Below are 18,224 nucleotides of genomic sequence, written 5' to 3' on the forward strand. Positions count from 1 at the left end.
CGAGTGTTCTTAGGGAAGCGTGAAAGATTAGTCCCCACTGCAGTACACGTTTCATACATAACCCGTTTCGACGGTGCCAATACGTTGCGTCGCTATACTGACTGAATGCTAAAACACATTACCATCGATAGTCATCGCGAGAGGGGCTCTGCTGATGTTTTTCTCCCTGTAGAGCGCACATTCCCAGTGGTGCAATGTCTATTTGCCCAAGTTGGCGTAAAAGGCCTTTGTTGAAGAGCCGCACACAGCTACCGGCACATATCCGGTGACCCAAATTGGCATCAAATACGTTTATAGAAGACCAGCACAGACCGAATGACACATACCGAAGCTCCAAGTCAGCGTCAAAGAGTTTACTTAAAGGGCGGTACATGCCCAGTCCTGCATCGACAGTGACCCGCGTCAGCGGGAAGGAAGCTCGCTGAAGAGCGACACATATTTGGGCATTGACACATACTTAGTTACCCAAATTTGGTCCGGCGGTTGCTTTCGAAACTTGTTCCCTCAACGCACTAGCGCAATGAGCCATCCATTGGACCATAAACTACACAGTGACCGAGGTAAGGGGTCCCGTGCATTCGGGGCTCGTTAAAGATATCCTGGCGGTCGAAATTAATCCAGAGTCCCCCACTAAGGCGTGCCTCATAATCAAATCATGGTTTTAGCACTTAAAACGCCACAGTTAATGCATTCGGGAGAACGTTGGAGGCATCGATACAAAGACAGTTGTTTCCCGGAGAGTGTGTGAGGTACCCAAATATTGCCAACGCATTAAAACAGTGGGAGCGAACGCACCTGGGCACTTGCGGCGTGTCTCTGCTGTCTGGATGCAGATCTAGTTTAGTAAAGGTTTTTTGAAGCAAAAGGCGACTCTGGTTGAATCAAATATTTGGAGTATGGAAGAAATCAATATACGGAGATAGATATTGGAGTCGACCAGTGATCTATCTATTCTTTGAAAAGTTAGCAAAATAACGAATGTTGCATAATTTGGAATGTTCGGAGCAGGAACATTACAATGATATTAAGTCACAAAACAGCTGTAAGAAGTTCGTACACTGTAGCTGTCGGAGGGTCTAAAGCTCACCAATACTGACATTCTAAGTGCAAACACAGATCTTGAGACGGACAGTATTTTTGGAAACCGAAATCTGCGGATGTTGAAACAACAAAACACGACTCCTCGAGTTTTATCTCAACTGTGAGGAATCGGCGCCGGGAATAGGCTGCCATCATGACAAACTGATTCAGCTGCAATGCGTGGTCACTGTGAAGAAACTATTTGGCTGATTTTTTACAGATTGCGAAGAAATAGAAGGAAAACGAAATTAAAGCGGTGTGGTACTTCTCAGTTCCCGCTATTATAGCAAATGAAAAAGCTGCCAGTGCAGACCTGCGGCAGGCACGATACACGAGCGCTCGCGCCGTAGACAGCTGCATTCGGCAGCTGCCAGCACAGGGGCATCGTTCTGTGTCAACCGCTGCATCGCTTTCAGGGGCTGCGAAAACAAACTAAATGAGTTCCCACGTGCTCTTATCATGCCGGAGCGGAGGCGAACCAACCCTACACATGCGAGTTACGTGGCTTGCACCGTACTGAAATCTGCATTACTTCTAGAAAAATAAGTTGTGGCCATAAAAGGCGCGTCGAATGAAACAAGTAAAGAAGAATTTTCGCAATGAAGATTTTTTTTTTTTGCCTATGCACTAACGGCCCCCACCTTCTCCCGGTGTTCCCTGTTCCACTAACCCAGTTTTTGGGTAGGTGGAACTTAAGTAAACGATGTTATACTATAATAACTATAACTATACTATATTATAACGAAGCTGTACGAATGAGCACGCCTCTGTTTTGCGTAAACAAGCAGTAAACAGCGACACAAATCGTGAAAATATAATTTAGGGTTACAGGTATATCTTGAGCACAAATACCTCTAAATACAACAACGTATATTGTTTGACAACTAGATTAATTAACTGGATTTTATTTGACTATATCTGTCCATTATTGGCCAACCTTCCTCAAAGGGCACGTGTTACTGTGACGCAATCGACGCGTCGTGCTTTTATGTGCATGCACCTGTCATGACCATTGTTTCCTCGACAAGAGAAACGTTTATTGACAACAAATGTGTAGAGGTCAGCCGGAAAAGCTTGTCTGCCACCTGTTACTCCACCGCTGAGTTGAATGGTTCGGAAGAAACAGGAAATGTAAGAGGGGAAAATGACACGATGATGCAATACCACAGTGAACGCTAGTAATGAGTCCAAGGTACAGTACAGACATCGCGCACAGTTAATAAAATTAATTTAAGGGTAATATCGACAACGCGTAATCACACGTACGCACGCACGTACGCACGCACGCATGCATGCACGCACACGCACGCACGCACACGCACACACACACGCACACACGCGCACGCACACGCACGCACACGCACGCACGCACACGCACGCACGCGCACGCACGCACGCACGCGCACGCACGCACGCACGCACGCACACGCACACGCACGCACGCACGCACGCACGCACGCACGCACGCACGGACGCACGGACGCACGGACGCACGCACGCACGGACGCACGCACGCACGGACGCACGCACGCACGCACGCACGCACGGACGCACGGACGCACACACACACACCATTCTAGTTTGTAGTGTGATGAAAATGTGTTTCTTTGTTGCCCTGTAATTGGTTATGACCTTCTGGTGGTCAAAATATTGTAAATAGTTCCTGCACATACACAATTTTATACAGTGTAATTAATAGCCTGAGAAAAAAAAAAGTTGCGCGATAGCTGGGTGGTTGGCACTCTCGACTCCTATATGTCCACTGTTCCAGAGGCCCTATGACGAAAAGATATTCCAATCTGTTTTTATTTCAATATCTTGACGTCAAATATACGTAACCGCTGATTCAAGGTGACCCATAGGATTGCACGCGCATATTAAAAGAAGGAACATTGACGTCAACTGCTTCGCGAAGTAGAATTGTTCCAAGTGACTTTTGGCTCTACCCTATACCTCCACCGCACAAGAGAGAGCAAGAAAATGACCAAATAAACGTAGAGAAATTGTAATGGCAGATATTGCTGAGAATAATGCATTAGAGCAAGAAGCTGCGTAGAGGTTGGCACGGCAGAATGTGAAAAAAGAAATAGTGCTATACATAGCTATGACAGGCACCAGTACGCGATCCAAAAAGAAATGGCGTATTCAGAAGGTTTTTAATTCAAGTGAAGGAGGGAATGCTGTCGTTACCTTCGGTGATTGCATCAGTGATATGTGATGTTATGATGATAAGGGGCAATGTCTCAGATCGATTGGCAGAATGAAGCTTTTCAAGTGACAAAAGACTATTTTATTGTTGCGAGGCTTCGTAAAACGCCTGAAACCGAGTTAATTTGAGAGCAGTGACAACTTCGATGTGAGTGTCCGCTTTCTGCAAAGCTGCAAACCTTACTTTCCTCAACTGGAAGATACAGAGCCACTTTACCCAATCACCCGCCGTGGTTGCTCAGTGGCTATGGTGTTGGGCTGCTGAGCACAAGGTCGCGGGATCGAATCCCGGCCACGGCGGCCGCATTTCGATGGGGGCGAAATGCGAAAACACCCGTGTGCTTAGATTTAGGTGCACGTTAAAGAACCCCAAGGTGGTCAAAATTTCCGGAGTCCTCCACTACGGCGTGCCTCATAATCAGAAAGTGGTTTTGGCACGTAAAACCCCATAATTTAATTTTTTTCACTTTACCAATCACCGACGCTGTTATAAAGCTGCAAGTACCAAAGACAATTGAGGGAATAAACCGGCTGCAGTTCTACTTCAAGGTTGATGTGGAACTGTGCATACCAGCTATGCAACTGTTCGCTAAGACAGTTCTTACCGTAACGTTATATACATCCCATTCCTCTGAAGTGATGTCCCAGTCAAGCATAAGGCAGGAGTGGAATGGAACAAATTTTTGTTGAAAATTGTTTTTAGGCCTACCACAGAAGTGCTAGGAACAAGAGCATTTCGGAATTTGTTCAGCGTGCTTCGGTCTTTTTTGTAAGCTATAAAACTGTTCGCGCTTAGAACAAACATAACTAAAATCACATTTATTGTAAATGTCCCGTTACTGCAGAGTCTCCTCCCAATGCACGCATTACATGTCTGTTTCTTGTTGAAGATTGCAGTAGCCTTTTTTTTTTTCATTGAGAGAATGAAGTTTTGGGTCATCTAGGTGCCATGGTTCGGTAGTAACGGATCAACTAAAATTCGAATAAAACAAAAGCTGTAATGCTTAGTTCAAAGAAGAAAAAAAAAACAAATTTCAAGAGTGTCACCCACTTATGCTAAATAAACTGTCGTGATGACACCGTGACAGAATTGAAGGCGTTGGCAGTGATTTTTTCTGATAGCATCCACTCGATTCTTCAGACCACGTTCTAACTAAGTTGACGCGCACCTACAGGCTTGCGCTGCTGTGCTGTCACAGAGACTGGCTTCCAACTAACACAAGATTGCTACTTTACTATCCTTTTTTTTTGTATTATTTAGCTATATACATATAGAAGCATGGGAAGCTCCACTACGAAATCTACACAAGCCAGCTATCCGAAAATCCAAACTTAGTTGGTCACGTAACAAAAAAGAAGAAAATGTCGTAAAGCACGATACATACCACGAACACAAGCGCACAAGAAATATCTCTTCGGGAACTGTTTTTATCATGCGTCCGCTGCTGCTTGCTTGTGAGGATGACGACGATGCTACAAACATTAAGTAACTTGCATGCAAAACGAAATAAGTCAACGCACGTGTGCTCTGCCTCCGCATGCCTCAGTTAGTGAAGAGCGGAAATAATTCTCATAGCTTGCATGAAAAAAAATTCGTTAGTAATACCGAGCTGGGAGAGAAATCGTAAGGTCTGCTTAAAAAAAGAAAGGAAACTTCGTTCGCTGCCATCAAATAGACACAACTAAGATACGAGACATCCCGAATATCAGAAACGCGCAGCCGTAAGAAGCGGTTATGGAGAGCGAGTGCGCAAGAACGCGATACCAAAATTTCTAACTCATGTTGCGAAACAAATGTTGACACGGAGTATTTTACGGAAACATAGATAATGGAATTGTACTTTTAGTTCTTTGATGTTATAAAGAGCAGCTTTTCATCTCACTTCTTTGTTTCGCACTTCCAGAGCACAAAATGAACTCTTTGTTCATTCTGTGCGATTGCCCATTGAGCCGCGGCGCCATCCACGTTAGCCTAAACAAAACTCGCACCCGCCCATAGGCTTGCAACACCTGTCAGGTGTGGTTGGCGGACTTCTCCCCCGACTAGGCTTGAGCAGCAGCCGAGTACGTTGATCAAACACCTGGGCTTGGTAGAAGAAAACTTGAACACGGAGATCGAACTCGAACAAGGTTTCTTGATGTAAAACTTACTCTATTCAGTTTAACTTCAGTGGTGGCCCAATGAGAACCAGAGAATTGAACATGAAATGGCCGTTGAGCACCTCGATGCTTGTGCGCCTCAATTAGTTCCGCAGCGGTTTCAAATAAAACAAAACACACAGAGTGTACTCGGTGTATTCAACTGGTAGTAAAGAGCATCACAAAATCAGTTTACAATCGGGAGATGATCCTTCCAGGTGCCCTTTCTGGCCGGCCCTGAAGACAAGTATACTTCGAGTAGTAGAAAGACAACTGCGAGACTAAGGGAGGAAACGAACTTGTAAGGCGTTTCTGGGACTTGACGCGAGCTTGGTGTTGACGAAAAAAAAGAAGAGCTAGAGGAAAAGCAAAAGTTATCGCTGTGTTTTAGGACTTTCTGTGCGCCAACCTATGAAAAACACAGCGTAGCCTAGATTAAGATCATACAAATTCGTTACTAGGTTTTCTCGTGCCCAGGGGACTTGCCCTTGGATTCTTAAGCAACCTGCTCAGCCGCCATATTTTTGTGGACAGCTCAACGTGATTTGGATCATATTTTTACTTTTACTGCATTGCTGCATTCGCGAAGCTGCCTTTTTTGGTGCTTTCGTCAGAATATGAATGAGTCTAAGTGTAGCTAGCGTCACATTAAGTGTCTGTTTAGTGCTCTACGGCCAGTATTGGTACTCAGCGTGAAATGTGCTTTTTAACGAACATTTGTTAACTATTACCGATGAAAGTGTAGGCTTATCGAGCATAAACTGCAGCGCCATTACCCGACTGTTACGTCACGACTTTCAGAGTATCTTCCCGTGTTTCGTCTGTTTCTGTGCCGAGAAAGCTCTAGACGTAAGCCCACTAGGTTGAGTGTTCACTCCTTGTAGAATGCAATATGATCCTACTTTTTCGGAGTAATATATCCAACCGGGGTAGTTGGAGAAGTATGGGAGAGGCCTTTGCCCTGCAGTGGGCAAACCAGGCTGATGATGATGATGATGATTATGATTATGATAATTATGATGATGATGATGATAAGTGTGTCCCCAAAATACGCTACCCACTCTTATGACGTCACGTGCATTCATTGCGGCGATTCAAGATGGCCTCGCCACCCGCTTTGCGTTTACGCGCCTTTATTGGCTCTGCACTTTTCCCCGCATGATATGAATCACATATTTTGGTGTTTCAGCTAGATGTGGAGCCTAGCAACCTAGACTAACTCTGTATGTTTTGTGGAGTTCTTTTATGAGAACCCGTGAATTAGCAGGTTGGAATAACATTCCGCGAAGCGCCACTATGTTGCGTATTTACTACAAATGCTTAGGTTGTCACAGGAAGCACCCATACATACAATCGCAGATCATATAAGCCAAACTCTTTTATAACGAAGTGTTTGGGGCGTCTTAAATCGTTCGCCATACAGGTCGCTTCTTTGGAAAGGTCTCGCAACGCACAGCTCAGAATAGAACCGGGACAGAGTTATTCGCCAGTTATGCAGGTCATTTCGTTGAACAGGCGCTCGATTGCATTTTCATAAGATAAGCCCACCAGACGCACAACAATTCTCTCCCAGAACGCAATTATCTGTCTATCATACAACTTTTTTTTAGCCGCATTCCATCATTCCGCCATCCCCCCAAAAAGCGAACATCTGAGCCCTGACATCTTTCTTTTCTTCTAATGTCTATAACGGGAAGCCCGAACACCGAGCGTACATACCCCTTTGCAAGCATCCATGTCTGCCCCGTAGCCAGCGATGTCCTCTCTCAGGTGTACGAAGCTTCAACGCAGCTCGAGGGAGGCAGCTTCAGATCGGCGTGTTTTCCCTCATGGTTTCATGTAGCCTTGATGCACAGGGATCGAGGAGCCGGCCAGTCGGCATCGTCTAACGAAGTCTGTGAGCTTAACGAGGCTCTATCTTATCGCGACGCCAAAGAACGCCCGCTGCTCTCACTATTCGAAGCAGTGCAAGCGGCAGACAGGCAAAAAAATTACACATACCAAAAAAGTCAACTGCTGTTCCGAGCGGTCGTGGAACAGCTGTTGCTGAAAATCGTTGAACTGCCGGCGCTTCCTGCGTTGGTTTTCTGCGCAGAGCGCGCCTATAAAATCACGGATAGGTTGCCCACATGTATGCCATGTCCTTGGCTGCAGTCTTTCAGCAGCCTAAATAACACACGTATCATGCGCGCATTTGTGTAGTATGCGCAGAAGCAAGATGAAAATACACATGCGCTGTACACCGCGGTTCCACTGCGACCAAGGGCTTTGTTTATCATAGAATTGCGAGTGCAGAATTTCAGGCGACCAAACGTAGACGATCGGGCTGGAATAAGTAGATAATGAAAACAATATTTTTTTTTTGTGCAATGTACCTGCATCTACTGATCGCCCTTTTTTAATGCTGTCACCGATTTCCAAGACAATTAAACATTTTAGAAGTACGATTTCGACTGCTCGCCTACCACTAACTTCGAGAATTACACACGAGGAGTTTTCACTGTGATCCTGCAACAGGGACGCCTTTATGGTAATTTACGTGTTTGTCAGAGACACAGAACGAGTACCTTAATAAATTTCCAAACTTATCAATTTATTCTTTCATTCTATTTCTTCATTTTAGGTCATTTGCATTAAAACTTATTCTAACTTTCTTCTCAATTATGTATTTTCTCTCACGTACATGGTAGTATTCAAAACATTTTTTTTACTTTTCATACTAGTAAAAAAGTCGCAGTTTCGCCCCAAAGGCGAAGCATTGATTGCGATATCAAATTAGTGGACAGCCATAATAAGTAAGGATAGTAGATTTATCGGCCGCATCAGCGTGTAAACACTCGATTACTAACTAAATTAACAAGCATGGTGTCAGCGCACACAGAGAAACGTGCACACATCACACTCGATGACCGCGGAAACTCACTGTCAAAACTCTGGCGTGAGGAAGCGGGGCAGCAGCAGCGAGCGAAGTGACCTTCGTGCCGTCTATCGCTTCAATACAAACTGAGCGGTGAGAACACAGCACCCGCAGAGCTACGAGTCGTCGGCCCACCTTGACTGTGCACCCAAAGCAGATCGCTTTCAAGATAAAACACGCGTGACCATGTGCGGCCCCGCCATACGCAGTTGCTTCCGAAGTACAACCCCCCCCCCCTCCTTGCCTTCTCTCCTCCTGGTTCCTTGCTCGCGACGGAAGACGGCGCAATTCCTCCTCGCTTTCCTCCCTTGCGTACGCGAGATGGATCTGCGATCGTCGGCTCACTTTCGCATGTTTTCACTCGCACATACAGCATACGGGGCACTGGGACAGTGTTATCGCCCTTGGACTTTGTACGGAGCATCACGGCGATGACAATGACGACGGCGGAAATGCACCTGGAGTGTCAATTTATTTGCTATTGTAATAAAATACAGGTATATTATCGCCTGCTTCATGGATAATTATCCGAAATTAGTGAGCCGCTGTTGGGAAATTAAACAGAAAGCCGCAGTTTCGCCCAAAAGGCGAAGCATCCATTGCGATGGCAAATTAGTAGATAGCTATACGAAGTAAGGATAATAGTTTTATCGACTGTATAAACAAGTGAACATTCGCTTACCAATTACCTTAACAAACACGGTGTCACGCGTCTATGAACTAGAGAGTTTTCCTGTGATAATAATTAATATATTTAAGCTAAATGTGGAAATTAAGAAAAACTGAACAATAAGCATGGAAGGTTATCAATTATTGGTAACGTTATTGGTCCCTCACCAACGAAGATGGTGGTGGTGGTGGTGGTGGTGGTGGTGGTGGTGGTAAACTTTATTGAAAGGGGGAAGGGTAAAGGGTGACGTGGCTGAGTGATCGGGCTCAGGTAAGGCCCTGGGGCTGCTTGCCCTTCTCCGCCCAGTCCACCAGTTCAAGCTGTCGGTCGACGTTCCCGGAACTGAGCCAGGCTGTCCAGTCAGTCTCGCTGCTGACGGGGGGATGAGAGAACGGGAGCGAGGTGCATTCCCACATTATGTGTGTGAGTGTTCCTGTTTGTGAACAAAGCCTACATTGGTCGCTTTTCTTGCTCCCTGTGATTTTGTTAATGTACTTTGGGTGTGGGTATGTGTTTGTCTGGAGTCGCCTAAACGCGACCGCTTGCGTTTTATCGAGTTGCTTGGCCGGGGGTGGGAGCGCGCGACGCCTCAAGCGATACCTATGGGCTATTTCATGATAAGTCTCGCCGGGTTCCTCGTGTCTCTCCTCCTCATTCACGCCGTCCGCATCCGCGGACGAGGGTCGGCGCGCGAGATCTCGAGCCAAACTGTGAGTCGACGCGTTGCCGGGCGCAGCCGCGTGAGCGGGGGTCCACACGAGGGTTTTCAAGCCGCTTAGGGGGCGCCGCGTAAGGACATGGTGCGCCTGTTTGGAAATTCTACCGCGGACGAAATTGCCGACGACATGGTTGCTATCGCTGAGTGATCAGTGTGGCATGTTTTGAAGAATTATCATCACCACGCCAACACCACCGCGGCCACCACCACCACCAACATCATCATCAGCAGCAGCAGCAGCAGCAGCAGCAGCAGCAGCAGCAGCAGCAGCAGCAGCAGCAGCAGCAGCAGCAGCAGCAGCAGCAGCAGCAGCGTCATCATAGTCCTTATTGTCATCCTCAGTGTGGGCAATCTTACTAATGGAGGCCTCTATAACTGTGGCAGTGAAAAGAAGCAGCAAATGTTTGTGCCTGAAGTTCCGTAGTTAAAATAGAGATCACTGCCTTAAAGAAAAAGAAAACGTTATTCTCCCTTACCACTTCAGTTCTTTGCCATTTGATTTGAAGAGCGACTGGGTGAAACTTTCAGGCAGAAAAAGTCCTAGTTTCAGAAAGCGTAGACAAGAACCACCATAAGGCAAACTATTGCGTTTGAAGCTCAGAAAGTACGTTAGGGCAAGGTAGTAAAATCGACGTTATTGACACCGAAACTGAGAAAAGCGCTACTCGCTCGCTGAAATGATGGCAAATTGAAAACATTGAAAATCTGGTTTGGAATTTCCTTCATATCAGTTCTCTACGGTGTGCACTCGTCGTCTCCATAAGTGATAGTCACGGCCTGTAATAAAAAAAAAGTCAGGAAATTACCAGCCCCGTATCTGTGGCAATATTGCTATGATAACATATACGCTACTCATTTATTACCAACTGCGTCGAAGTGAACTTTCTCTGCAGGACGTTAAATGGGATAGACAGTGCCATTTGGTTTCGAATACACTATTGGAAGCAATTTCGACGCCTCAGGCAGGACGGAGTGGGTGTCACAGCCATCGAGAGCTGCGTACGCACTTGAGGAAGCCTTGTGCAGATAACCAGATGCAGATATCCTTAGGCTGTCACTGCACGCTGAACTATATTTCGTGGTTGCTCTTATGAGCCATGAGCCTGACAATCAGCTGCACAAAATTCAATGCGCTGCCTAGGAGAACAAAAATGGCTATTCGTATTCGTACTCCTCGGCGGCGCGTTTTCTCCGACTTTCGACTGTCCTCAAGGCGCACACAGTTTGACATCCTAAAATATCGGCCACCAAGGCGGACCAGCTCAGCCCGCTGACGATAACATAGTGAGTTACGTCCTCGCATGCACCTTTAACAAAGCAAAACAATGAGGCAAATAGGCGTTTGCAGGTTTTTGTTCTTTCACTTGGGTTACTCTGGGTACACAATGATGCTGCATGTGAAACTAGAAATATGCGAGGCTGAGTCATCCATCGTGTGCGTTCACTGATGAAACCTCGCAAATATTTGCGGTGATATTATAGAGTAAACTGGCATAGGCAGATGCAGCAGGCGACTATTCATCCACTGGAGAACCATGCTGTCCTACTCTGAATGCCTGACCCGAAGCTTAATTCTTCCTTGGGTTAAGACACTTCCAAAGAAAGATCGCATGAAGTAGGCAATGATGTACAGCGTCGGGTGTAATTGCCGCTGTTAACGTGGTGCCTGCAGTCATGCGGTATGAATGCGTGGCTGTGGCGATTAAAACCTAGTTTGCTTAAAAGTCACATGCTGAGTTTGTCCCGTTTCATGTATATGAAATCCCAGTTTGAGCAGCTGTGGCCATTTAGGTTCAACATATGGTATCCTTCGTACGGTGAATTGGTTCTTGGGAGGCAGTAGTATATGTCGGGGGGCAGGCACTATGTATTTAAGCTGTTGTGTGGCTCGGGTGCATAACCTATAGCGCTGGGTCTGCTGACTAGGCCCGTAGTCGTGGAAAGGTCTGCGATAGATCTTCCTCCTTGTGGATGCCGGGTGGGTTTGCTATAGCTGAAGACGGCGCAACAAATTGAGGGCGGGAGTGAGATGTAAGTAACATACGTTTCATTAAACATGGTGATCGGCCAGAGAAACGGGCCAGTGAAGTATGTGGGCAGCAGTTTTGTAGCGGCGTCTTTGCCGGTAATATCCATTGTCGCGCTTTTAGCGTCGGATTGACGCTTCAGCCGCTCTATCAACGGGACCAGCCGGCCGTGAAGGCTGTATAGTGACAGTGGCATAGAATCGAGCGGAAGGCATTGTCGGCATTGCTATACAAAACTCTGTGGCCGTTATTGTCCTTCTGCGTGGCGCTGACGAGGGGTACTGATCTAGCTGTGTTAACGTTCGCGCGCGGTCTCACTTTGCAGGCTAGCCCCGTTGCGTATTTTTGTCGGTCACCCGAGCACCGACCAGTGATGGGGTGGTTATATGGCCATAGTCCAAATTTCCGGAGTCCCTCACTACGGCGCACCTCATAATTAGAAAGTGGTTTTGTCACGTAAAACACTATACCATTTTTACTCTCCGACATACCGCAGGGTATGCTGATGCGGCGCGTAGGAGGGCGATGCCGTAGCAGATTCCGGTATCGGTCCGGCCCACAAAGAGTGTGGCTGCGGCAGTGCCCTCAGCCACCCAGGCGACAGCAGCGAGCGCTGCTGCGCCGTCTCCGAAGCAGGGCCCATCGACCTCTGGGTTGGTGGCCTCCAGGGTCCTGCTTTTCGAGACAAGGCCTACCTTGAAAACACTCCGCGGCTACCAGGAGTCAATGGACACAACTCCAAGCCAGACGGTGCACTCAGCGCCTCAGGAGCGGCGCAATTCTCGCGACCGCTCCGAAAATGGCAAAACCCGAATCACGGGGCCTGGAAAGGTTCCAAAAGCCAACTGGACTTCTATTGGCACACAGCACAAAAACACGAACAATATGGACACACAAATATTGCACTGAAACGTGAGAGGTCCTTTCCAGAACCTCCATGACATTAAAGAACTTTTGCACAAATACAATCTAAAGATGCTGTGCGTTCAGGAGACATATCTTAAATGTATGAAAACAAACTTTATCAGGCAATACGCTATATTCCGGAAAGACCAAGACGACGCTGTTGCATCGTCCGGGGGTGTAGCAATAATAGTCGACAGAGGAGATGCTTGTCGGCAACTGCAACTCCGAACTTCTCTTGAGGCAGTCGCCATCGAAGCAGTGCTATTCAATAAACTAGTCACTATCCCGTCTGTATACATCCCCCAAGTTGTCAAATCTCTAGAACAACATTTCAAAGCTTTATTGATGAGCTACATCACCTTTACACAGTTTTCGGTGATCTAAACGCGTATAGTACATTGTGGGACGACTCTCGCTGTTATGCGAGAGGACAGCATATAGAATGCATCCTATTTTCTTCAAGTGCCTGATTGCTTGACAAGAAAAGCCAACGTTCTACAGCTATACACACAAAACATTTTCTTCCGTAGACCTAGGCATAGCGCCTATTTTATAGTGGGATGTGATTGATTAACCCTTATTGAAGTGATCACTTCCCCGTCGTTCTAAACCTTACAAACATAATTAGTGGTCTACACACGTTCCTCGATGGAAAGTCGATTCAGCCGACTGCACGACGTTTCGCGAGGTAACACACCTGCCCTGGAATGATATCCGTGCACTTAGTCTAAACGATGCAGTAGCATAAATGACAGCATTTATTTTTGACACTGCATCAGTATGTACTCTCCAAACAAATGGGTCGCTTTCGAAACGATGTATTCCATGGGGAAATGAGGAGTGTAGGGAATGTCGGAAAAAGCAAAACAAGGCTTGGAATCTCCTTCGCAAATCCACAATTACAGACATCCTCATTAATTTCAAGGCGATTAAGTCACAAGGTAGGCGAACACGCCACCGTACTATACAGGAAAGTTGGGAAAACATACGTAAGTAGCATCAGTTCTTATATAGGCGAACGAAAAGCCTGGAACAGAGTGAACAAAATTAAAGGCCGCTAAACTCATCCTATACCTATAGCAAATACACAAGGAGACACCCTTAAGGGCCAGGCAGATTGCCTAGGAGAACATTTCGAGCGCATTTCCAGTACATCCCATTACAGAGGTACATTTATGAAAATCCAGCGACAAGCACAGCGACTGCCTCTGAGTCGGAAAGACACATAAAATGAAGTATGCAATCGTCCATTTATCATGGCGGAGTTCTAGGCCTCTGTGAATTGTTGCAACAAGTCCACTCCAGGAAATGACAGAATAATGTATGACATGATCGAACACTTACATCCTGAAACTCACAGAACACTACTGTCACTCTTTAACTCTAATTTCTCTGCCGGCGACATTCCGTCCACCTGGAAAGAAGCAATCGTAATTCCTATTCTCAAAGAGCGCAAGGGCTCTTCCTCACCCAGCAATTATAGGCCTATAGCTGTGACAAGCTGTCTATCCAAACTGTTTGAGAAAATGATTAACGGGCGCTTCACCGATTTTCTTGAAGGCAACGAGTACTTGATCCTTTACAGTGTGGTTTTTGGGAAGGTAGATTGAGAACAGATCACCTTGTCCGCATCGAGACATACATCCGTGATGCGTTTGTGCACAAATATTTTTTCTTGCCAGGCTTACGACACAACTTGGTGCTTTGGAATCCTCCGTGGTCTGTCTGGAATGGGAGCCCGAGGCAACTTACTGAATGTGATTCAGAGTTACCTCACCCATCGCACGTTCCGTCTTTGAGGTGGCAACGATCTGCCTCGTCTTTTTACGCAAGAGGTTGGTGTTCCACAACGTGGTGTGCTGAGCTGCACTCTTTTTATTGTCAAAATGAATTCGCTCCACACTACCATACCACGTACTGTGTTTTATTCTCCTTATGTGGATGACATGCAGATAGGTTACAAATCATGCAATCTAAGTATCTGCGAGCGACAAGTACACTTTGGCTTACGTAAATTGTCTAAGTCGGCAGACGAGAACGGCTTTAAACTAAACCTTCAACAAAGTACGTGCGTCCTGTGCCTTAACAAGAAAGGTATACTGCCGAACCCTGTAAAAATTAAAATTAAGTTATGGGGTTTAACGTGCCAAAAACAACTTTCTGATTATGAGGCACGCCGTAGTGAAAGACTCCGGAAATTTCGACCACCTGGGGTTCTTTAACGTGCGCCTAAATCTAAGTACACGGGTGTTTTCGCATTTCGCCCCCATTGAAATGCAGCCGCCGCGGCCGGGATTCGATCCCGTGACCTTGTGCTCAGCAGCCCAACACCATAGCCACTGAGCAACCACGCCGGGTGCCGAACCCTGTAATTGATATCAATGGAGAACGGCTATCTGTGAGCCGTGAATATAAATTTTTAGGTATCATTTTATACTGCAAGGTAGCTATTGTCCCGCACCTGGAAGATCTCAACGCGAAACGCCTTAAGACTATGAACCTCCTGAAGCTCTTATCACGCACCGCCTGGGGAGGCGACAGGAGATGCCTTATAGGCTTCTATAGAACCTATAGTGCAGGGGAAAAGAAACTGAGCGTAAAACGTACTTTCATTCTGCTTACCATCAGCATAGTCCACTTTTCCCTGCATTTTTTCTGAGTATCGAACCAATTTTTGTCTTTTTAGATGAAGTTAACATGCATCTTAGGAATCATTTGGCCGGGTCATGTATACCACAGCCTCGTCTTTGAGGCTGTAGCTGCACGGACAAAAGTTTTTAAAGCACGTGCCTCTACGCTCTTGCTTAACTTCAAGAGCAGTGTGGTGGCAGCAGCGGTTGTATGCATCCTAATATATCACTTCTTCGTATACCAAAAAATTTGTCCTTCCTTATCATGAGTCATGGTCATTATATTGATGCTTACATATTTTACGCAGTTTACAGCGACCCGTTTTCAAGCCTCCTTACAGTCATATCACAGCTACATTTGCAACTCATATTGATGATTTCATATGTATTACTTACACAGTTCATTACCGTATGTCAGGGCGCTCTTAGGCCATATCTGGCCTTGGCGCCATTAAACACCACACATCCATCGATCACGCTTCCATGTGTTTATTCAGAGCTCCTAGCATATTCGGCGCAGTTTGTGTTGGAACACTCCTCTTTTACTTAGACGCGCGTTCCTTTAGGTTATTGATCACGTACTCCCTAATGCCACAACACTGAACATTTGAACTAAAGCAATCAAGTGTTGAAACACCGCCTCTAGCGTTCCCAGGACGCCATAGTATTTCTCCGGAAACGTGCTGATGAATGTCGTTTTCTCCATGACTTCTGCCATCTGGCTGACACAAGGGAGGAATGAGTAAGTCTCCCTCGAAGAAAAAAATGGTTCATTACTGCTAGCACTTTATTTCATCCCGATTACCTTAGTTTATCATTCTACTGCATGACGCTGCATATCGTTATTAAAACGCCACTCATGTTCAGAAACAGTGGCGTCGTCCCTTTGAAGACGTGGCTCCGTAGGCTCATCAGCGTGCGAGTTTCCGTATCGCACGGGTATGGAGATTCGCTGCGCTAAAAAGGCGAGAGGAATAGCAATTTTCGTAATCCAATCGCTCATGTAGCATGAGAGGCAGGCGACTTCAATTTATTTGTTGCGATCCGCCGCTTAAGTGCATAAATTAAAAAACTTACTTCCGTGATTCTGGTTTATTAGCCCTGTAATTACCATGCTTTATCCCACCCGTCATGTCCGGCCGCCGCATACACCATGGTTCCGAATAAACGAAATCGTAATTGGCGGGGAAGAGGCGGGGGGGGGGGGGGGGAGCGTGGAAGATGGGATAGCTGCGGTGAATGACGGTTGTTGTTTTCGAGTAGGAAAACTTGTTTGTCAAGCTGGTATCATGTACCACGAGGTAAATTTGCCGATCAGTGTTAAGCCAAGATGATTAATCGCGGAACGCACGGAGGTGTCATGACCGAACAGCCTCCACGTGTGGTGGCTTGCAGCTCTGTGCGGCTAAAGCCTTCTAATTTCCGGCCCACGTGCGCTTTGCGCTGACTCGTCTGACACCCGCATCTGCTCGCTCAACGACAGCGCACGTTGTGAAGCCTGGAAGAGTGTCGCGCCGCCGACATTTGCTTTAAAGGCGGAAACAGTAAAGAAACATTTGTTCAAGGACGCACTAAAGACAAAATTAAGTTCAGCTGTACGAATAAACACCACTTCTGAAACACCCCCCCTCCCCCCAAAGAAAAGCAGCGCTTACGGCGAGAAGAGCCTCGCTAAACCAGAAAAGACGCAACATCGAGCCATGCGCCACCGCCGCCTTGAAGTTGCCGCATCAGCACGTGTTGTGACGTCATGCATTTTCATGGTGTGTGCGTGAGTCTTAATAATGTATGAATAAAGGTGACCAACGTTGTGTTCTAAAGCAGCCAAACACTGAGCTCGCTACGTTCTGAGTTTTTCTTTCTGCTTTTTTACTGAGCCAAAAGTGTCCAAACACGAAAAAATATTTGAAAATCCCTGAGCTCAAGATTCACGTGCCCGCACAGGGTTCCGACGCGAACTTACAGAAAAAAATTTTGTTTCTTTTTCTATTTTGTTATCAACCTATTGCTGCAAAATTAATCAAAAACACGTTATGAAATAATAATTTGTCAGGATACATTCTTTAGGTGTCTTTCGTTAGTGTTATTTTACAACCGGCGGGGGGGGGGGGGGGGGGGGCACTAAATCGGAACACCTAATAATTTTACAGTAATATAGTAATCATTAGTGTCCTTTTAAAGTATGATTTGATATACCACGACTTTAGCAAAGCACTTCCATGACACACACTGAATCGTTTGCAAAGACTGAAGTAAATGTGGGGTAGTTCAATACCTAAAACAAAGGTTGTGATAGCTTCTTCGTAAAGGGCTTCGCTTTATTTGGTGCCTGAGTTGTAGGGATGTTTACATATTTGCGAAAGTGTCTTTCCTTTTGTTTAGAAACACTTCCAAAAGAAAAAAAAATCTTATATAGGAAATATAAACCAAAAATATGTGTACAAATAAGAGAATGCGAGAAAGAAACGACGGCTCAAGAATATAACTTATGGAGGTTATGCGAGCTGGGAGCATAAAGATCAACGAAAGAGGACATGATCAGTGCTGAGGCCGACAGATGCATTTAGACCTGTTGAGCGATCGGCGTATTTACGTAGAAGGGCGTATTTCAGTGCGTATGAGAATGGTGCATGTCAACGGAATGCCTATTCGCTTATATGTTTTATTTGAATATACTGCAGGCCATTCACAGCCCGTGCATGAGTGGTACGAAAATATAATGGTTCATGCGAGTACATAGTCAAAAGATTAAATTCATGGTGAGAAGTCGGTACACTGAATGAGGTTCATAAAAGAGTCGATGTCATTGCAACATGCAATATCAATTGGTAACGTCTTGCACTGGGAAATGGCTGACGGAAAAAGGGAGTGTTCACGAACGCCAACACGACTTCGGGGTAGATGGATCGTATTAGAATGATTGAGTCTG

At 46.0% G+C, this 18,224-nt stretch overlaps 1 protein-coding gene across 1 annotated transcript in view; it reads right to left on the minus strand.

The window, feature by feature from the left end:
* Positions 1–18,224, minus strand: part of LOC126528135 (ATP-binding cassette sub-family C member 3-like) — a 109,847-nt gene that overhangs the window by 81,735 nt on the left and 9,888 nt on the right. The window contains exon 3 of the mRNA XM_072284544.1: positions 12,251–12,431. Within this exon, the coding sequence (XP_072140645.1) occupies positions 12,251–12,431 (181 nt within the window). The remainder of the gene's footprint in view (positions 1–12,250; positions 12,432–18,224) is intronic.

The sequence above is a fragment of the Dermacentor andersoni genome, chromosome 9 (genome assembly GCF_023375885.2).
Source record: "Dermacentor andersoni chromosome 9, qqDerAnde1_hic_scaffold, whole genome shotgun sequence".
NCBI classification, from domain to species: domain Eukaryota; kingdom Metazoa; phylum Arthropoda; class Arachnida; order Ixodida; family Ixodidae; genus Dermacentor; species Dermacentor andersoni.